General features: G+C 40.7%; 1 protein-coding gene across 2 annotated transcripts; it reads left to right on the forward strand.

The window, feature by feature from the left end:
* The first annotated feature begins 1,218 nt into the window (after positions 1–1,218).
* Positions 1,219–17,880, forward strand: LOC107077145 (gasdermin-A2-like). 2 transcript variants are annotated; one of them, XM_069191692.1, is made up of 13 exons: positions 1,219–1,366; positions 2,706–2,797; positions 3,643–3,862; positions 6,128–6,320; positions 6,842–7,013; positions 7,899–8,007; positions 9,050–9,094; positions 10,007–10,042; positions 11,058–11,197; positions 13,417–13,597; positions 13,941–14,011; positions 14,959–15,019; positions 16,483–16,568. In XM_069191692.1, exons 3-12 carry the CDS (start codon positions 3,652–3,654, stop codon positions 15,001–15,003), a joined length of 1,203 nt encoding a protein of 400 aa, XP_069047793.1. In that variant the 5' UTR covers positions 1,219–1,366; positions 2,706–2,797; positions 3,643–3,651; the 3' UTR covers positions 15,004–15,019; positions 16,483–16,568. The 2 variants fall into 2 exon arrangements, with proteins under 2 accessions (XP_069047793.1, XP_069047792.1); XM_069191691.1 differs by lacking the exon at positions 14,959–15,019 and having other exon boundaries at positions 1,220–1,366; positions 16,483–17,880.
* Positions 17,881–22,319: the final 4,439 nt, after the last annotated feature.

Below are 22,319 nucleotides of genomic sequence, written 5' to 3' on the forward strand. Positions count from 1 at the left end.
GGTTTCGCTGTCCTTTTTTAAAGTGTTACAAGTGTAAGCTCACCTACGCTTGATTGAAACTTCAAGATACATAAAGATTTAATCCACGTGGTGTGTTATTACAAGGGGGTTGTGAATGGTGGAGGCCGGGAGTAGAATTTCCTGAGGGCCAGAAGTCCTTATCCACGCCATACTAAGTGAAATGAGTAGACGTTACTACATTTCTTTGCACTAAGGCTAATTTGTGAGTTCTGTTGTGATGCTCCAGTAATTTCTTAATCAGACTAAAACACCATACAAAAGCCTGAAATGTATTGCGTGGTCTGCAGTAATGTGATTGAGCAATGCTCCCGATGTATTTAGCATGGTGACAAGAAGTAATCAGCTAGCTTGGATGATATTCTCTATTGATAGTTTTATGAGAGACTCTGTCCTGCTCAGCTATTGCATACTGTGTTGTTTAGACAGTTAAAACTACATTATCAAACAATTGCGTGTACATTTAATGTCCAAAGCCATATGATGTGAATGCCTCATTTGAATAACATGTAATTGACAATCTCCAAACTTTCTTATACTTGAAACAATAAACACATATTTGAAAGAATATGTGAAGTGCTTGTGTTTAAATAAACTCTGAGTTACAGAATGAGGAAGACAAAACACATCGTGTTTCTGTGTCACTGTAGCTCTTTATCCATGTATCTATGAAATCACTTTATTAACTGTGAAAATCAAAATAATTAGGCAACAAAACTCGTTGGACAGGCCGCGGCTGCGCGCGTTGAACAGGGAAAACCGTGACTTCAGAGGCACCACTCCGGTAACTTCGATAGGCAAAACATGAAGCATGCACTTCTAACCAGCTTACCATTATTTCTGATCTTGATAATTAGATCCTGATATTTGATCGATTTACCACGAAGAGAGAGTCTGAAAGGACAGCGATTTTTTCCCCTTCTCCTGAGGTCCAGAGGGTAACAATTCAGTTTTGAAACTCACAGAGTAATCTGAAAGCACATACTGTAAAAAAAAAACTCCCTCCAGCTCAAAACTGTGATTATTAATTTTGAAGGATGCGAAGCACTTCTTTATTGTATACGGGAGGGGTAATGTTATTTCATGTAACTATACTTTGATAACAATGTCCTTTATGAATCTTCGTCTGTCACACTGAGAGTTACTGGTTCTTTAACCAGCGGGGAGGATATTTCCTGTGAGCTCAATTTAGTCCAGGAAATTACAGCCTTGATGGGCGGTGATCTTTAAGTTTTTTCCCCTTCTTTCGCATTCAACACGGCAGTATTTACATGAAGATAAATCGCGTTTTGCACTTTTTATTAAAGTGCAATAGGCTTCTCTGAATTTACTAAACTCGGGACTGAAGGTAATTTCTTTCCTTTTCCAACATGCGAGTTCAAGTTTGATCGGTTAATGTTACCTACTGTACTTACCCTTCTCTGTTTTTCGGTGTTTCGCTTGCCTGTTGCCTTTAGCCTATAACATTCCTGATGCTATTATTGATAATTATATTAGCCAATATAATTGCATATTGTGGGTGATTTAGGAATTTATTTCCTTTGCTCGGCTTTTAGAAATGTGAACATCCGTTCGCATGTGGATATTCTATTAGGCGTGATTTTACTTTCGGTAGTTGTTCAAAGGGTAATTTAAAAAAGTTCAAAACTTAATGCGCGATGGTCATAGATATGTAGTGATATCAATATGTCAATATACAATATAGTATTGTATAGGGACCTGTTATAGAAAAACACAATTTGCCCTAAATGTAAGTTTGTTGTAGTTCTGTTGTTCTTCAGCTTTAGACGTTTATTCTTATTTAACGATCAGTCATGCCAGAAAGCTGTTTTTCTTTAAGCGTGTGAAATGACTTCTGAGAACTGTTGCTGTTGTTATGGTTCAGTTTTAAAAAATAGTATTAATATTCCACTGTTATAGTTTGAACATTGTATTACAAAATATGGCCACTGGTTCTGGGGTATTATTTAAATATACATGGTCCTAAATTGTTAAAATCCTGCTCTATTACAGTTTTGTTAATAAGTTATTTTTGTGCTAAATGCATCATCTATAAATTATTACTGGTGGTCTCATGCTCCCATTTAATGCCTAAATGCAATTACATTTCTTGCAAATGGGACTGGTGTTAGCCTTAACTAGAAGATTTGTAATACCTTAAATCCTGTATTCCGCACTTAAAAAAATATTTTCCTTTAACTTACAGTATGTATGACCTTCCTTTGACCAGGAATTTCTCTGGTTGCTCTTATGCACACTTTCCAGGACGGGTGAAAAAAGACTTCACAGCTCAAGGGGATTAAAACCTCTAGTGCAATACAAAATGTTAGTTTCTGCAGGGTCTCTAAATTGTGGCTGGTAATTCAGCCTGGTCAAAAAAAGTTACTATTATTGAATTGTAACGAAAACTAAAGAGGAGCACAGACCTTTTCCAAAAAGGACTCAAAATGAAACAAGTAACAATAAAAAAACAGGAAATAGGAAAGCAGGTTTCTCTGAATTTACCCAACTCTGGAATAAATGAATTCATCTTTGATTTCCAACATCTAGAAATTACTCTTTTGTAATGTCTGTGTTTTAATGTGTTTAACTTTGGATGTTTTAATGTTTTTAACTTTTTTTTTTAAAAAAACCTCCTTCTAAGGTGCAGCTCATTCAAATAACAGTCCTTTCGCCTTTTCCTCAAGCACTTCCTGCTGGACATTGTAACAGCGGTCAGTGGCTCTGACTCCGTGCCACATTTTGTGACGAGATAGCTCCCAACTTGAACTTCAACCAGGTATGGTGCCTGTTGAGCAGCTGGAGTCTCCAGCACACCTCAGACACAAATAGCAATAAGACACAAGTCCTGGTCTTGAGATCCCTTTGGGTCACAACTCACAGCACTTCCAATACTAACACTATAGCACTGCGTTAAACATTACACCACCTGTCAAAACTACCTTTTTAGTGTTTGAGTGCAATAGAATGCAATTTATAATACACCCTTAATACTCTAGGAAACTAGGTGACACCAGGCATGTGCACCTGCAGTAGGTTACTAACAAAACAAGTGGGACTAAGTGGTACCATCAGTACCCACAAGATTTTATTGTGCCGTAGAACCAGCTCCGATAGCAATGATCACCCCTGGTTCCAGGCGGTTGCAAATCTGCCATTTCTATACAAAACTCTGGTCAGGCTCCCCTTGCATAGCACTTTGACCAATTTGAAGTTTTAAAAGCTGAAAGGTCACATCCTCATCAAGCAGAAAACCAGTATAAATTGGTAAGCCTCAGCATCTTAAAATGAAAATAAAAGTGGGAAGTATCCGGCACCTTTGACTCAGGTTATGCAGCTTGTAAAAGGTGAACCAAATTGCTCTGCGGTGTGAGTCTTATCGCTTCCTTAAGTATACGGACCAGTATTCACGTCAACCCTGGTGTGTGAGTGAGACCTCAGAGTGTCATTTTCATTTCTTAAATCATTTCTTTTGATTGAAAGTATTGGACACTGAAAGAGGCGACAGGGCTCCAGTGTTAGCCGTTCAGAAGGGAGAAGTTTAGATACTTGGAAACAAGCTCTGGCGCTTGGAGAGAGGACTGGAGAACTTTCCGACACGAGTCTTTGCTGCTTGAATTGCAGGCGGGAGGGATGTTTCACCAGGCCACTCAATTCATGACCAAGGAGCTGGACCCAACTGGGAGCCTGGTGCCCATGAGGAGTATTGCCAGCTCCTCGCAGTTCCAGAACCTGCGTGTGGTCAGGAAAGTGGTGCCATTCTTCCCGTGGAGACCCAACAAATACCTCCCCACCTGTGTGGAGCTGAAGGATATTCTGGAGCAGGGGGACAATGTTGATGCTGGTAAGCATTTCACCACAGCCACAAACCGCTTTATCACCCTGCAGCTCACAACCGGCAACCCACTGAAGATCAGCAGGTCTGACCCTGGTCAGTACCTGGATCGGAGACCTCCTGGGAAAAACTAAGGTTGCGGGGCCAGTAGGGGGCGCTCACCCTGCAGTCTGTGTGGGTCCTAAAGCCCATATAGTGACGGGGACTATACTGTAAATAAGGCTCCATCCTTCGGAAGAGATGTAAAACTGAGATCCTAACTCTCCATGGTAATTAAAAATCCCAGGGCATTTGTCGAAAAAGGTAATCCAATGTCTTGGCCAGATTTCCCACTGGCCTTTACCAGTCATGGCCTCCTAATAATCCCCATCTCTGAACTGGCTTCATCACTCTGTTCTCCTCCCCACTGAGAGCTGGTGTGTGGTGACTGTACTGGCACCATTTGGCTGCTGTAGCATCATCCAAGTGGGGGCTACTATTATTATTTATTATCCTTATTAAAAAAGACAACTGCACAAGGACATATGCCTTACAGTGTTCGTTGTGGTTTTGTTTGGTTTTCTGCTTTTCTCTGTTTGGGTACTGTTTGTGTTTCCGGTTTGATTATACCAAGGAGGACTATGCCTGACAAGAACTCATACTATTTTGAATTTGCAAAAGTGTCATTCTACACTTCTGTTTCAAGCTCAGGAGGTAAACCGTAATATCCATTTGTTGCTCACACTGTCAACCCTACGTTGCCAGCAGAAGGCCTAAGGCACTGCAAGGAGGACAGAAGCAGCTTTTACCTAAAACATGGATTCTCTGGGGCACGAAAGCCCATGAGGATTGTTTTTACTACAAGATAGGGGTTGCTCCCTTGTTCAGCTGCTGGACCCACAAACCTGGTGCTGTGGGAACTCTGTGCCCTTGTCCGGGCAGCCCCAGTTGTTTTAATGTATGCGCAGTGCCATATTGCCATCATCGTCTTCCATTCAGAAAGAGGCAACAAAACTTCCTGTGACGTGAAGCGGCCACATTACATTGTGAACCAGCAATCTCGTGAATACATCTCTTTTAATCCAGTACAACTATTGCCCTCGACTTTGAGATGGTTTTGCTGACAAATACTACTTGTTAACTCTGCATGCTGATCATGTTGGAACATTCATGTGGTGAAATGTCTGCTGCACAACCTGTACTTATTTGCTCGTTCACTTCATTTAATTAGTTATTAATAATAATAATAATAATGTTCCTTTATTAGCCCTATACAATTTCTTGCATTAGGAATTCATCTTTTCGCATACCCCAGCTTTTCTCCATGGAGACACAGACAGGGAGAGAAACTTGGTGTCAGAGCGCAGGGTCAGCCATTGTACGGCGCCCCTGGAGCAGCTGGGGTTAAGGGCCTTGCTCAAGGGCCCAATGGAGTAGGATTCCTCTGCCGGCCGCGGGATTTGAACCGGCAACCTTCCAGTCACAGGCGCAGATCCTTAGCCACATCCGCCGGTGACTAGTGAGCAGGAAGGGCACCTGCTTACGTCAAAACTTGTGGGAACTCCTGTTGTTGTCTCTGGCGAGAACGGAGGATTGCGACAGCATGGACGCCGTACAGTACTTTCGCAATGTTCACAATTTTGTGCTTAGTTTGGAATTTGTAAAATTTTGCAATACTGTGAATTCATTTATTTTGCTACCGACATTTAACTACTGGTCTGAGAAATTCGGACTGCAGTTCCCCTTTAATGAGACGTTTCCTTTTCAAACCAGGTACTGTAAGCCCTAATGTGTTTCTTTATCACTCAGGAAGCACCTAAAAGGCACATTTCTGTCCAGGCCTGATACAGGTATGGAAATAGCATGTTTCCTCAAGAGGCACTAGCATGAGCCCCGCCATATTTAAATGATCATCCTTGGCTTGGGAGATGCATTTTTGTCATTAAGAGTTGAGAGTCCTGTCACTCTTCCAATCAGACGAATGCTAAGCCACTCCACAGATTTTCACAGATCCAGAAGAGAGAAGCACAGATTCTCTCTTTCCCACTGTCCCCCTAGCAGTGCAGGGATTGTAGTAGCCATGGTGTGGGACAATTGATTGTTATCCAAATTGCAAGGGTCCACATATAGAAAAATGGGCAAATCCATTCGATAAAAAAATGTGTAATTAAGGAAATAGATGAGTGAAGAGTTCAATAATTTTAGGCAATACAGTCTGTTTCTGAATGAAAAGCAGAAGACTTGTGGTTCGTGGAGTGTGCTGTTCTCTCCCAGCCCTGCACTTTCTGTTTGCAGGACTCAACAGTACGTTGACCATCACACTGACCAAATCAAGCGAGGGGAATAGCAGCCTGTCTGGACAGGTTACCGCCAGCCAGGTGGAGGTGGACAGCAAGGTGTCACTGGACCACACCACCAATCTGGGGTCCTTCTGCGTGGAGGTGATGGACATGGATTTCAACAAGTTGATGAAGGAGCTGCAAAACGCGTGAGTCCGTGCACTGTGGAAGTCACACTATGTAGCTTCAGGAAAATGGCAGCGAAACACAGCAGTGTAAATATCCAAGAGAGGCAGTGGATTTTGTGACAGACTGTAGATTCTTTAATGCCTCCAGTAAGATGCTGAATTTTTTTTTCCATGCTTTCCTGTTAGCAGAATCATTTTGTAAATAGTAAAATTGTGGAATTTAAAGCGTCCACATTTAGAATATTCTGTTCCATATTGGTCCTCTTACCACAACAAAATACTACAGCCTTATCAGAAAAAATACAGTCTGTATTAGAAATTACAGCCTTATAAATTCAACAGTGAAACGTTCTATGGAAATTCACAGCCGCAAAGATTAGGTCCTCTGGGCAGGCGAGTTACAGGTCCTACAGGAGGGACTGTAAAAGGCAAATTCTGCTGGCACGGACAGATGTTCTTTGCCTGCTGCAGTGGATGTCAAATGGGATTGGAGCACTAAGGATGTGCTCTTTTTCCTGGGCTTGATCTACGGCCTCTTGCAGGAAGATCGACATGTCCCACTGGCTGGTGCAGAAACTGAGCAGAGAAAGGGCTCATGGTTTGGGTGTGATCATCTCGTCTGTCCGAGCGAAGAGCCAGCTGTTAATCAAGCAATCCTGCTCCAGACGTGGGTACTTAAAACTGAGCATGGCGCCAGTTGTGCCAGTGACTGAGGTATGAAGCTCTGCATTCTAGCACTGACATCAAGAACAGGAGTCCCCATTCCCGATCTTGGAGGGCTGGTGTGGCTGCAGGGTTTTTTAAAAGAAGCAGCAAGGGGCAAGCTGCTGGTCTACAAAGTCAATGATGAGCCGGTACTATAAGAGTCGATAAGAGCCCAGCTGGACTGAAATCCTGTAGACACACTGGCCCTCTTGATGAGGATTGGGATCTCTGATCTAGACCGCCGTGGGGTAGGCATTCCACCGCAGAATTTAGATCTCGCTGGTACTTTTGTTTGCTCAAAGATTGACACTGAGCTGCTTCATAACATTAGAAAGGTTACACACGAAAGGAGACAATTGTTGAACAGACATATGAATTTGAGTGACTCAACGTTTTTTTAATATTATTTTTTTTTTAAATCTTTAGATGGGCATGCTGTAAACCTCTTATTCACTGTTAAAAGCACTTAAAAAACTTTCATTTTTAAAGAGTGGCCCAATAGTTTCCTGACCCATTCTTATTTTGTGAATGAGATTCTTATTTTGTGAATGAGAGTTTGCCGCAGCTTTCCAGTTCTTCATGTGGAAAGATTGGCCGAATGCTATTAACGGGCCTGTTTCAGTTAAAACTCCTTGAACCAAAACTCTGGGAAGACGACACTGTTTGAAAGTTAGAAGGCATTTTGATAATTCCACCGTTGTGCATAGTTGTGATTAAATAATATTTCTACCTTGCCTGTCCCATTGTTGATACCTTTCGTAGAATTCAGGTTGAGCCGATATTGACGATACAGGGTTTGAAAGGCCCGTTTCCAAACCCGAGCCTATTCAATAGGGACTGATTGCCCTCTCAAGTTATTGGCAGCCAGGGTGAGCCGTGGTGTTTCTGTTCCAGATGCAGGCTAACATGGTGAACAGTAACAAATGGGAGATGCTGGTCCAGGAGGGCACCATACTGGCGTTCAAGGTCTATGAGCTGAGCCTTCGGGGGGATGGCAAAGTGGGTGAGTTTGAACTCGAAGTCTTTTTGCCAGAGAAACCCTCTTGCAGACGAGAACGAAATGTGACTTTATTTTTGCTGCACACTATAATATAGGCAAAATGTGTTTCAAACTGCCTACTAGAATTCTAGACTAAGTAATGATTGACACAAATGAGTCTCATCCTGATGAATTGGTGAAATATAACAAATTGCAGCCTGGCGTCATAGAGAATAATTTTCTTTCCTGATACCAGTCAGTCCATCGGCTAGCTTTCTGAAACACTGCAGCGACAAGTACAAAACACCCCACAGGAAACCATCAGTTACTAAGGCTTGGTGATAATGGAAGTCCTCATAAATCGAAAGCAAAATTTAAATTCATTTAAATGTTACATTACTTGAATGAGTCTCAAGAGTACGAACATTCATTTTGAAATGTTCCAATTATAATGACCCCCCCCCCCAGCAAGGAGCTGTTTTCAGTCAGCAAAAAAGTTTTGTTTTGTGCCGCTGCAGTTTTCTTACAGTTTTCTACTGTATTAATCTATGTGCTTAACCAGGAAGTGTAGTACTTCACACACATGATGGATAAGGTCATAACATGAAACACTCATAACCATGCTTACACCTGCATCTTTCCTTGGAAACAAAACAATTAACTATCTCATGTTTTTTTCAGCAAGCCAATTTAGTAGCTACTGAATGCCACTAGAGTTGTTTTTTATGGGTTTTTTTTGCAAAAACTGCCAGTAAATTAACAGTGGTGAATAGCATTTCAAAAACTAGGACTGTAATGTTGTCATGGTTGCCTTCGTTGTAACCAAGACTCATCCTGCCAGATTCCCCTAAAATACCTTTAATGACAAAATTCAATTTACCTTTTAAAAACAAAAAGGAAGAAGAATTTAGATAACGGGGGATTGCCCATATTTATTTTTTTTATGATTAGCGTGAACAGAGTGGATTGAAAGTACCAAAGAACTCATGTACCCTTAACTCAAAGAACAGAGAGCACTATAGCTCTGCCCTTCGATCGACAGGTTTTTAATTTTTTTCCGTTGCAGGTGCTGTATCGAGTCCAACCAGAAAGAAAACATTTATCTCTGACGGTAACGTGTTCCTTGATGAACTCCGTCTCTGTCTTATTTAGTTTTATTTCTGGTGTTTGCATTAAACCAACTGGTCCTTGATATGTTTCTCCAAAATCTCAACAATTTAGATAAATCTCACAACTGCTGACCAGTTAATTACTGTATGTGTAGTTTGGTGTTGGTTCTGGGCATGGGTGTGTTAAAGCAAACTTAAAACTGATTAACAATATAACAGCTCTCGACAAAGGTCAGTCATGGCGCTGCCTTTATAACTATAATACTAAATATCACTCAGATCTTTGGAACATGTACAGCTTTGGTCTTGATGTAAACTCCATTGCTCGTTTTCAAAATTACAAACGGTCTATAAATCTTATGTTTGTTTCACTAATTCTTTCCAGTAGGGGAGTCCCACAAGGCACTATCCTGGGTCCAATTTTTTTCTGCATCTATGTTCATAATTTTCATACCCTCCCACTGCACTGACAACATTATGACTGATCCAAATGCAATCTGTGTTATTGTCAGTATTCATCCCATTTTGAACATTGAAAATTTAGTAGGCTTTCTACTGACACTAAATGTATGATGTGCAGTAAAAATAATTAAAACTTTTTCTTTAGTGGACATCACAAACATTTTAAGTTTAAGAACTATAAAAATAACTGTACTGTTTTGATATCAGATGTATTACTGGAAGAACATATTATAATGATCTTTGTGATCTTTATTCTTTGATCTTCTGCATACTAATTGAGTCTTTACTGAAAGAAGCTTATTTAGAGGTATTTAATGGCAAAATTGCGATCATTGAATTCCTATCTATGCAAAGTTCTACATGTATGGAATTCGGGACAGTTTTGAGGAACTTCTTCTTTTATGACAATACTCTGACATACTGACATTAAATTGTGAAAACTTGTTTTTCAGGAATAGCTGCATCTGAGACACAGATCCATGGCACAGGTAAATAGGTGCATTGTGACTAACTCCTGAGAGACACACATTTATTAACATTCACCTGCATGTATTAACCTTTACTTAAAAAAAATGGATGTTAAAAGTGTCCTGGAAGATGTACAGTAGTAATTTCATGATCCTGTCAGATCATTTTCAGATGGTTAGCTACAGTATGCAGGGCTCGGTCAGTAGTGGGATGGGACTCTTCTACCAGATTTTACCAGATTTCTACTGTATGTGATGTAGATAAATATTATTGTTTACATGGTGTAATAAACATGACCATTATTGATGGTGGACCAGTAGGGGGTGCTCTCCCTTCTGGTATTAACAGTGCCGCAGTATAGTGACCAGGGATGCTGTGCAGTAGGAGGTGTTGTCATCCTATGACTTCGTCATTTCAAGATGAATTTCATAAGAGCAGGTGTATTAACCTCTGCATGCTGCCTAAATTCTACTCTGGCCAAGTAGAAAGTAATTAATAATCGTATTAATAATAATTTTTAGCTACCTCCTTGATTCACTGAGAAAGGAATGTCTCTACTTAATCTGACAAGGGGCACATGATGTCACTTTGGTGGTGAATGAAGTTTGTCATCTCCTTTCTGTGAAACATTCCCCTCACTGATGTATGTTTCCTTGCAAATCAGAGGGAAAGACATCAAATATAAAATATTTTATATAAAATATAAGAGGTTACAAACAAGAAGAGGCTCATCTTTTTTTATTTAGATGGTAGTAACTCAGTGGTTTAAGTATCTCATGAATTCATTTTCTGAGAAGTCCCAAAGAATCAGCTGGGGAAGTGGTGTGATTGGCCTCAGGCTGCCTGGACTCTATGTGCCTTGAACAGACTTCCTTGTAGGAATCCACACTGTTTAATGACTGTACCTTTTTGTCATTCACCTTCGGGTTTGGTGTCCGATGATCACACTCTGGTAAAAAAAAAAATGGGTTGCAGTATCTTGTGCCGCCCCTGTACAGACCTGCCTTAATCGGTTTGTTTCTGGTTCCTGCTCAGCTTTCCAGGAGGTGAAGGCTGACATTGACAAGTGCTTCAGGGAGCTGACAGTCCTGGACAGTAAAGGCAGTGCCATGATCTGGACCCTGCTGACCAAACTATTGGCCTACAGCGATGCCCTGGGTGTGCTGGAGTACATGGTGAGCACACCTAATGATACAGTCAGTTCTGTACAAACATCAGGAGCCTGGAGTGACTTAATGCATTAGAGCAGGTGTGTAGGGGGATTACTGTAGTGCTGCGGTTCTTAACCTGGTGGCTCAATACAAATTGATAAATAAATCACTCATTAAACAGCTTATGACGAAATGGATTGCTACTTAGCCTAATTGGCACAGACGTTTTTGTTTGGCTGAATGGCTTGAATGTGACACTTCAGAGAAAAATACTACGCTGTTTAATCTTTCCGACGAAATTCTGGGGTGGATCAGAAAACTCACGTTTTGGTAAACGCGCGTCGTCAATGACAACTTTGAGGCCTTCCCGTTCCTGGAGGAGTTTTTATGTGAGAACAGTGGGCCAAAAGCTGATTTGAAGACAATTATCAGAGCTCATCTGAATGGACTGAGTTTGCACGTATTGTCCTCAACACATGGTGGTCCCTACTGCAGGCAGGTGGATCAGAAATTCATATTCGGAGACAGCTGACAAAGGATTATTGCTTCACTTTGAAGAATCATTGACTGATCTCACAACTGACTTGGCTCCAAAGCAGCTGTTCACAGAAAGCCCACTCTCTTTTACTGGCTGACTTTGGGATCTCAGTGCAAGGCAAATATGAAGGCCTGAGTAACATGGCTTTGAAAGTAAATCACCCATTCACATTATCTTGTCTTTGTGAGTTGGGCTTTTCAGTACTAACGTACATGAAGAACAAATGCAGAGCCCGTCTTAGGGAAGACAAAGATTTGCGTCCTTACCTCAGCCCAACAAATCCCCTGTGAAGCAATGAATGACCTAACAGTCCTCTCTGCCTTTATACAAGCGCAGCCATCTCATTGAGTGAGTATTTTTTTTCCTACTGTCGTTTTATTTTTCATTTGATGTGGAACTGTGTTTTTTTTTTGCGCACTTTTTCACTCGTCCAGAGGGGGGGCCGCACTTAGGAAAAGGTTAAGAACTGCTGTTTCTTTAGTGTTTTTTTTTATCTGTGGTTGAAACTGGTATAGCGACCTGGTCATGAGAAGAAGATAGTCAGTAAGCCAAGAGCCTGCTGACCTGTTCTTAGAAGGGTTGAGGACTGTGAAGCAATTGATGCTGTTTTAAGATCCTTTTTGTACAGGAACAGAGGTCAAGCTAATGGCATCAGGCTGAAGATTATATTCTCCCCAGAATTATTATTTTTTAAAGTTCCACTTTTTTCACCGCGTTGGAGCCTTGCTGTTTTCTAAGTTGCTTGAAAAGCTCAGTAACTGATTACAGATAAGTGTAGTCAGTGTAAGACACACTAAGTAAGCGTCACGAGTTACTGTTACAATTCGCTTGTTGACATAACACGTTGAGGAAAAAATACAAACTAAAACCAGTTCGTTTTTCTGTCTTTCAAGCAGTAATGGAGGTGTTGGATGCAAGAACTAAAGCCGTTTATTAAAATAACTGACGTTTTGATGGGGTTGTGTCACCCACTGTTCCATCACGTGTGTCACCATGGCGTCGTATGGCAATATTGTCACTCACCCGTCACACGCCATACATCCATCTAGGCCCTTGATTTCCATCCTCTCACAATTCTCAGCTGCTAATGTAAACGCAGATAGCCACACTGCTGCACTAGCACTAAGTCATTTATTTAAAAAAAATGAATAAGAAGTCTTCACAGAAAATGTGATCTGTGACCCCTTTGTCACATGTTTCAGTGCTGTACAAATAAAACACAATTTTTAATGTCTCCAGATCAGTATTCGGCCACGTTTTTGAAGATGCCGTAACTTCTATTTATTCTATTTATTTAGTACATTAGTACACACAAATAGGTGTACGCCTGGTATATATGTCGTTCAAGTAGGTAGCTGCGTCAGCACGCGTAGGCTGTAAAGGAACAAGTAAAGGTTTTTTTCCATGCTGAAAAGAGAAGAAAAGTAACGTTTTGGTGGTGGAGCTTTCTTCGGGTGTCACCTGAAGAAGTCGTTCCTTTTCTTCTCTTTTTAGAATGGAATAAACCTTTGCTGGTTCCTTCACATGGTAGATACACCAGCTTTCTTCAGTCACATACTGTACAGCTTCCACAGTCCTCTTCCCTAACCTCTTCGGCTGGCCCAGTGCCGCCATGCCTGTGGCCATACGCCGATGTTTTCATTGCACACGCAAACTCCTTTCGCCCGGGGTTTCCTTTCAAAAACGTCTGCGCTGGCGGTTTCAGATTGCGGAGGGCCGCACCGCAGCGGACGAGGAGCCCTCGCTCGTGGAGGGCCTGAGCCCTGAGGCCCAGCAGGCAGTGCTGGAGCTTCTGCAGTTCCTGGAGCCGTTCCAGTCAGAGACCGGCGAGGATCAAGAGCACGAGCTCCAGAGGGCCCTCGCTCTTCTGGTTGATGCCTTTGAAGGTCATTTTTTTAACAAATAAAGCCTACCCTGTGACATTCTTTTTCTTAAAATGAGTCAGGTCGCACATAGTGTTACTTCGTCTCCTGATGCTTTTGTATCCTTTTTAATAGCCAAATTCCCTGTGCAATAACATACAGCCACCAGTCTCTGCTCAAGAGATGGGCACCTTCAGTGGTAGATGTGCTGATTACCACAGGAAGGAAACCCTTCAGGTGTACATTTAACACAATTCACATCCTGTACCTTGTCTTTTGCATGTACATTTACCCTGTGCTTTACTTGAGCATAAGAGACTCGTTTGGTTTCAAGGAAAATCATTGTCAGTCTTGTCTTTATTCACAGACCTGAATGTGCAGACGGTACTGAATGTCACCAGCCTAAGTCAAGATCTTCGCCAGCAGCAGATTCAGTTGGTAAGCAAACACATTGCCAGGAGTACAGCTCCCTTTCCTGTCTTTTCACAGTGGGATGAAGAAAAGACATAAAGACTGTGTTTCTTAGCCTTTGTTACCTCTGGTTTGCTTTTCAGATGAGCTCATACTGTGGCTAAACACAGCGTTTGGTTCATGAATATATTAGACCTTTTTATCTCCAAAACATTCCTCAAAATGACTGCTTATACCGTAGGTTTGATTGCCTGTCACTGATTGTATAGTCTTTTTGACTTTACCATTCGCTTTGCTTTGAGCAAAACATCTTTTGAAAAAGTCATTTCTCACACTCTGCCCAATCTATTTCCGTATGAGCTGCAGTGCAGTGCAACAAAAGCATTCATTGGGGGATTATGACTCGGAGCAGAGATCTTTCATTTCATTAAATGGAACAAAAAAGTGTTAGTTGCTCTTTTCATATTACCGAACTTTGGTACATATTGATGAAGTGCTAAATTCAGGTAACAGTTTTATGTAAGGAAGTTACATCTTCATATCAGAATAGCACTGTCTGGGATTCAGGTTTTCCTGTCTTTTTCACTGTGTCTAAGACTGAGCTGGAGCTGAACGCGCCAAGATGTTATTTATTTTTTAAAAACTGCACAGTTTCCTACTGCAGCAGAGCACACTTGATAGGAGGTGTAAACCACAGCAGAGACACCTTACCAGCTTTGGTAATTCACTGTAACGACTCCACTCTCGTTATCATGCTCTCACAGTGAAAGAATCAATCATTGCGTTGGAAGCCCAGGGGTTTTCAACTTTTTTTTTTGTCAGGCAAAACATTTTTCCAGAAGCCCCATGACATACAGATAACCAGTTTAAACGCTGTATATGTGTGGTAAATAGCGCTTCTCAGAATTCAGCAGTCCTAAAAGGTTTCAGACCCGCTGTAAGTGTGTCAAAGTTCTGTGTCCTGTTTGTTATAGATATGGAGGGAAAGAAACCTTATTATGAGGAGATCAAGGAGGTGACTCAACAAGCCACGAGGTTTGTAGCAGACGTACAGTATATGAGGATGCAAGTGTTTTATTTTTCCATATTTACTTATAAAACAACGCAAAAGCCAGTATGAGCACTTACTGTGCTTAATTTAGCATTTTAAGAAGTCTAGCACTTTTCTTAAAAGGCTGCAAAGAGCACACCTCAGCAGTCAATACCTGCAGTGTTAAGTAGCTTTTAATTCACCCAGCGAAACATCAGCATTGCAACTGAGACCTGCTCTTTAGAAAAGGATGATCTCCACCTTGTGGAAAAAAATGAGCAGCGTTTTTTTTTTATATGTAGCACTGCAAAGCGAGATTTACAAAGTGAGAGGAAATGGGGGGGTTTATCGTACAACAGGCGCAATCGTCATAATTCCAAAATTAAACAAATAAGAAATCCTCCAGTTCCATGTCTTTTTCTGAGACATTTTGTCACATGAAGATTTGAAAACTTCTATGAATTGTACGAAAGTGTTTTCGTTTTCATAGAATTACAAAGTTTTGTAATAATACCATCAAACTGGAAATTTAAAAATACTTGTCCTATAGACCATGTGAACTATATGATGCCTGTTTCAAATATCATCCTCTAATGCCAAGGACTGTATTGTATTATATATGTCTTCATTTATCATTTCATACAAGGTGTCAGTACATTAGTGTGACTGCATACAGAATTCCTTTTGGAAAGCAGCTTTGTGATGACCCAGTGTTGTCATTCGGCCATTGGCCTACCCTGACTGGCTAAGAGAACTCAATCTTTTTAGTCTTGAACAGACGAGACTAATGGCTTACAGCGGAACCTGAACCAAGTATTCAAAAACATTGGATGTCAAAGCCAATCCAGTTGATGTTTTCGGAATTCATGTGAAACATGACCCAGGGACCCAAGTGGAAACTTTGTGGAAGTGCATTTATAAATGAGAACAGGAAGCATGTATTTGTGCAAAGGGTTCTGGAACTGGGAAATAAGCTGGCTGAGATGGGGTCCTCAGGTCAAGTAGCTACCAAACTACCAAATGAGCAAGGTGGATTTCATAACCTCCTTTAATTTGTAATATTTTAAATTATGTCCTGCATAAACTGTTACTGCTACAAACAGAACATTTTCAAAAGCTTGAGGGTGTCTTTAATAAAGTTACATTTCCTTATCCTGGGCTTACTGATATATGCTTTAGGGAAAAAATACTTTAAAAATTGCTCCTTCTTCACACGTTTTTGGTTTGACCCATAAACTACATATCATTGTGTATGAGCTAATCTACACAGCCAACGCTGTGCTTGAACCTCCAGGTTTCCTTGGTAACAGAAATGTTGTTTACACGGAAACCACTCAATTCAATAACGGCTCCTAGCTAGCATTGCTAGCTAGCATCTGTTGAGTTGTGCCTTAGGAGAAAGTCTCATAAAGTAAAGAGTTGTCAGTTTCCACTGTGGTTGTGATGTGTGTGTGTGTGTGTGAGAAAGGTGGAGAGGAAACTGGAGCAGAAGGACGTGGATGTTCAGCTCTTGAAAGAGGAAGTCCCTGTGGCCAAGGAGCTCTTCATTTCCTGGGAAGTGGAAGAGGAGCCTGAAGAAGGGGAGAACCTCTCCAACCAGCCCCCAAGGGACCAGGTCCTTCAAGATAAGCTGCTTGCACTGTACATAGTGCTCCGGGCTGCTGAGGCCGTGCACCTTGGAGCAGAGTGAAATTATCGTGGCTAATGGGAAACCATCTTGACACAAAAGATGTGCTGAAATCCATTTCCACTTTAACCTCTTAACTTTTGTTGTTGTTTTTTTTTTAAAGTGAGGATCATATCCACGTCTTAGAAAAGATACACATTCTGAAATTTGGTTTAAATGTTTTCCTGCTGGAATTTCTCAGAGGCAAATGGTCTGTCTGATGACTTGAATCTGTTTTTTTCTCCAAAACAGATTGATGCACACGTAAAACCTATTTACAATAGAACACTGTCTTTACATGTCACTTGTACTTCATCTGTAAAAGGTAGGGAGCGGTTGATGCTCAATTACCAAGTTAACCATTTACAGCTACATGTAGTTAAACCCGTCCAAGGCAGTGTGTCAAGCTTCCTGTGACTGCCTTTCTTCAAGGGAAACATACTGTACTTGATGCTTAAACAATATTTTTTATATATACTTTGATTAAGTTATTGTGCCAAAAACAAAGATGAATTGTACTTCCTTAACTGTACTGGGGTCCAAGCTATGCCATCTTAAAATCCCAAAAGTTAAAAAGGGGGAGATTTACGACATATTGGATAAGGTCAGGGGGCTAGGTGGTACAGGACTCAAAACTGAGTTTGTCTGTTAAAAAAAGTGATTTCTAAGAAATGTTTGAAGTGAAATGGTGTTATTAAATACTGTGACAGGAAAGAACTTTGCATCTTGCATTTTAGGAAGCAAGAGGATGATGCAGATACAAAGTTAAACTTTTTCTCAAAAATGACAATCAATTTTAAGAAGGGTCTTTTAAAAGTACCTCCCTATTTATAAATATTGCTAAACTGTACTTATCTATTGTACCTCATTCATTCTTCTGAAGAAATGCCAGCTAAGGTGTTCACATAAATATGGTAATATTTTCTAGTATTTGTATCCGAAACATTTCAGCCTGTACTTCATAAATCATGTAGTACCTTCAGATCTATCTATATATATAAGAGTTTTGTTAACAATGGGAGTATAGTGCTTAACAGTTCAGGGTGAATTTTTATTTTCATGATCTTTGACAGAAATAGAGATGAGGAGCACTTGTAGTTTGTTCTGAAATCTAGGGGTTTAAATAATTCTTTGATTCAAATATAGAGGCTATTTTTATATACATTTATTTGTTAATAAAGAACTGGCTTTTAGTTCCAACCCTTCTCTGCTTGTTTATTGGTGTAACGACAGTCCTGTCTTGGAAGATACTGTGGAGCTGGGCTGTGACACTATTCTCTGAAGATCTCCTCTCTCCTGGAGGCCTTTGCAGAATGAACTGGTCTGCTTATCTTACCCCAGATTAGCGCAAACACCAATGACTCTAACTCTTTCAGTTTGTAATTCTGCATTGAACTGTGGCCATTTTTTTAAATCAGAGATGATTCTGGAGAGAGGTTTAACTCGCTTTTAAGCCGAGAGCCTTATCACTCACACCACTGACTGGGTATATCAGTTGTCCTTCTTTGTACTGCCCTCCTAATGTAATATAAAATGTTTTATAAAGTATAAAGAAAGAGGAATGTCAAGCTACATCATGACCATTCTCGTTCTTGAATTACCCCAGTTTTGTAAGGGAGAAGAGCAGGCCATTTCTGTTAAGGGTTAATGAAATTAAACTGATAGTCAGGGGATCCCAAGGCAGGTCCACATACAGTACCTGCTGGTTTTTGTTCTATCTGAGAATTCAATGAAATATTTCAGCCCACAGTTCACCAGATTTAGGTTTCAATTGAACTTTGACCTATTCTGTTTCCTAAGTAACTAAAAATCACCAACCACTGAGTGGGGGAAAAACAAAAACTTTCACAGATTCTACAGAAGCAACTTGCTAGTTCAGTTAGGGATTCATGCAAGGTAGGAGCCTAGCTGCAATTAAATTTAGAAGGGGACCAGGACTGGGAATTCAGGCCCTAGGGGGGTGATTTCTTCAAGTGGAAAGGCAGGGAAAAATGAACCACGACAGCTTTCTGAGTTTTTTTTTCCCCCAAAAGGGTTTTTTTTTTCCCAAAAATGAAAACAAAAAATATCGAGACGATATACAGCATATATTAAGTAATTACATTTAGAAAAAAAATAATGATTATGACAAGTATCAATATTTAAAAAAACACGCTTAGCTTGTTCACAAATCACTGCAGGTTTGTTGCACATTATGTCCACATATGATTAGAGTATGTATATTCAACCTTTTTGCAGAGGGTACATGGAAAAGTCAGAACACTGCCTTTACATTTGTAAGTCATACAGTGCATATATATACTGTATAGAAAGCACAGAATGCAAGGACTGTTTAAGAATGAGGCATTCATCCATCAGCAGAAAGATGCTTATTCCTGGGGAGGGTCGACATCCCAGAGCCTATCCTGGAAGCACAGGTCACAAGGTGGGAACTACACTGTGAGAACATGCAACATCCACGCAGAAGCTACCCCTGCCTGAATTCAAAATGAATACCCTTAAGACTGTGAGGCAATAGTGCTAACCACCCCGACACTGAGAGAGTAGGCCTCCCTATTAATCATTGCATCATGGATGGTAGATCTGCAAAAAGTTAGAAGGGGGAAAAGCACATCCCAGCAATTTATATGAACAGGACTCAAGACGGTGTGATGCATCTGAAGAGAACTCACTGAGCTCGTCACAGGCTTTCTCTGCTGGTCAGCCATTGCACACAATGGAGAAAACTCTACAGGCCTGAGATGTTATGAAGAAAGCACAAAAAAAAAAAGGATTACACCGCTTGAAAAAAAAATGTGCAAGTCATACACACTGAAATACTCTCGCTGTGTGGTATAAATCGCTGTAATTGACAGAACAGCCAGATTTAAGCTGAGGCTGCTCCATTAATGCTGCTATACAGTTGTGCAACCTCAAGCTCAGTACTCCAGAACTAGAAGCAAGCAGAATGATGCTAGCAGTGGCAGAGGGCCAGGTTAAATATTTGCATTTGCAATATGAACACTTAACAGTGCACAAGACTGTTAAAAGCCTATCTGCGCTTGGAGCCACTTCAGGTTCATTTATATAATCTAGAGGGGCTTAGTCATCATCGTTTCAAAGAAAGGCTTCATGTACTGACTGGCAATAGATTTTCCAAGCTGCCTTCCACTCACTGCCACCATAGCCCTGTCAAAAGGATGACTTTTTTTTGTTGGCAATAATTTTCTTCACCGAGTGTGTTCCTTCATGCAAAGACACAGGATCCTGAAGCGTGTGCCTCAGTGATGATTCCTCGGCATTTTAAATCCTGCTTTGGATCCTGAAACGGAACGTCATGATGTGGACCCACGGCTTCTGCCACTGAAGTGCAGTCACTACCTGGGCGAGGCACGGCACAGTCTGTCAGGAGGCCCACAACACAGCAGCGCAGCTCAGTTAAAAACCACACAGTCGCCGACCACTATACTCTGCCCTCTGCTGGGAATTCTAGTTCATGGGATAGGACACCAACAACTGGACCACCATCATTCCTGGTCTTCCTGGTAAAACCAACCCAGTGCACATTAAACCCAGTCTTACGTTTCCATTTGATAGTAGATTAGGTAAATATAAAGAAGCTTAAGGTTTTTTTTTTAAATCCTAAAAGATTCCTAAATGTTTGCTTTTAATTGTGCTTTATTCAGTAAACCAGGTTTATGGCAATTTTGGTTGCATGTCACCTTAAAAAAAAAAAACTTTTAACACCCGTTTCATCAATATTAATCTTGACAGTCATTTACAGTCTTTCACCAGAGTGAAAGCAGTTAGGTTTATCTTTAGCCCGTTGAACCTGATTTTCTGTTGGCGGTTTTTGGAAATGATGTTAACACTGTGTTCTTTGTGGACATGCCCCAGTTGTTTATATACAGTGAGTGTATATTCCAATGTGTAATACTTGTAGTCTGACTTCAAGCTCCTTGGCCTGGGATATGGTTCAGACAAGAATTGTTCTAGAACCTTAAGGCTTATACACATATTTGGTTGCATCTAAATAGCAATTCTTAAGCCAAAGAGCTTCACATTTCGAAGGAGACCCATTTAACCGCCACTGAAGTGCAACATGGCAGCCAATGTGCACAGGCACTGCTACTATAAGACAGACTAGATTAGAGAGGTGAGAGAAACTGCTTCACCTAATGAAAAATAAAAGGGAAACTTTGGATGGCCAGATTTTCCAAGACCAGAGCAGACTTTAATCAAGGCATCATGGATTAATGCCTCCTACTCTTTCTAAACTGCCTCAGAATCTTTAATGACCATGCAATCTAGACAGCACATTGTACATCAGGGTATTGCCCATCATCATACTGGGGCTTGCTTTAGGAAGTCTGGTCCAGAGAAAATAACATGACCTACCGGCTCACCCCCAACACTTACATCAGCTATCTGGTTCTCCCAGGAGGTCGCACAACCCAGTACCATCCAGGCACAACCTTGCTTAGCTTCCGAGATCCAACCAGCTCAGGTTACAAGGTGGGAATACTACCGTCACATATTCTGTAACTCGTAAAACTATTCACCCCCTTCCAATCATGAATCAAGTTCTCTTTCTTTGTGCTCTCCATAGCTCTCATTGTTTTGGCAGATGCCTCAATGTTGCGTTGTAGTCTTGCACTATATAGATTTCAGAGAGGAGGGCTGTGTTAGTTCTGTAACTTGCTCAGCACACTGAGCCTTATTTTATATGCTGTGAACGTTACAACGAAACGTTAAATTATGATCACGATATTTTCTGATGTGCCAACACAAAGATTTCTAAAAAATACGCCTTCAAATTTAAAAATGTATTTGGCAGAGCTGGCAAAATCTTCATAATCTTAACTTTGTATAAAATAATGAGGTAAAAACAATGTATGTAATCTTGTGTTCAGACTTGCAATTATATATTGCAACAAACGGTTCTGTTTTTTTTTTGTTCCCTTTTCTTTTTTGGATATTTTTTCTCCTTTACTTGTATTATTTATGTTTAACAAAACCTGAGGGGGGAAAAAGGTTAAATCGCAAATCGCAGGAGACAGGTTTCCCTCGCCAAAAGCACCGCAAGCAAGCCTGCTAGTACCGAGGCCGGTTGGGAGGTTCAGATTACTGACTCCCAGCTACTGTGTGGTCAGTAGCTGGGAGTAATCTCCACCATCACCTCGCGACACCGTTTGGGAAATTTCCGATAATTTTAATTGCTCAGCCGAAACCCATGAGTGGTAGTTCCTAGCCGCCCTTGCAAAAGGACGCAGCAGAACAAAAAATAGTAAGGGAACTGAAGAATAACAAAGCATGTCGGACTTTAAATCAACCTGTGGGGTTTTCTTAAAACAAAGTCCTCTATTGACTTAAAAGGTCGGTCTAAAGGTACAGGTCAAAAGAAAGAAATATAATTAGTATACATACAAAAAAATATCTACAGAATTATTTTTGAATTAATGTAAAAAATAATTCATATTTATCACACAAGACATGTGGTCCACGATTTTGTCCTCTTGCTGACCTCCCACAGGTTAGTCATTTCTCAAGACAAAACAAACTAAGTGCTGTCGAGATGCCTTGCAGATTTCCTCCTAGTCAGACAGTCTTAACATTTGGGTTGAGATAAGTAATTTTCTCATTATTCAGGACATGTGCAC

The sequence above is a fragment of the Lepisosteus oculatus genome, chromosome 1 (genome assembly GCF_040954835.1).
Source record: "Lepisosteus oculatus isolate fLepOcu1 chromosome 1, fLepOcu1.hap2, whole genome shotgun sequence".
NCBI lineage: Eukaryota > Metazoa > Chordata > Actinopteri > Semionotiformes > Lepisosteidae > Lepisosteus > Lepisosteus oculatus.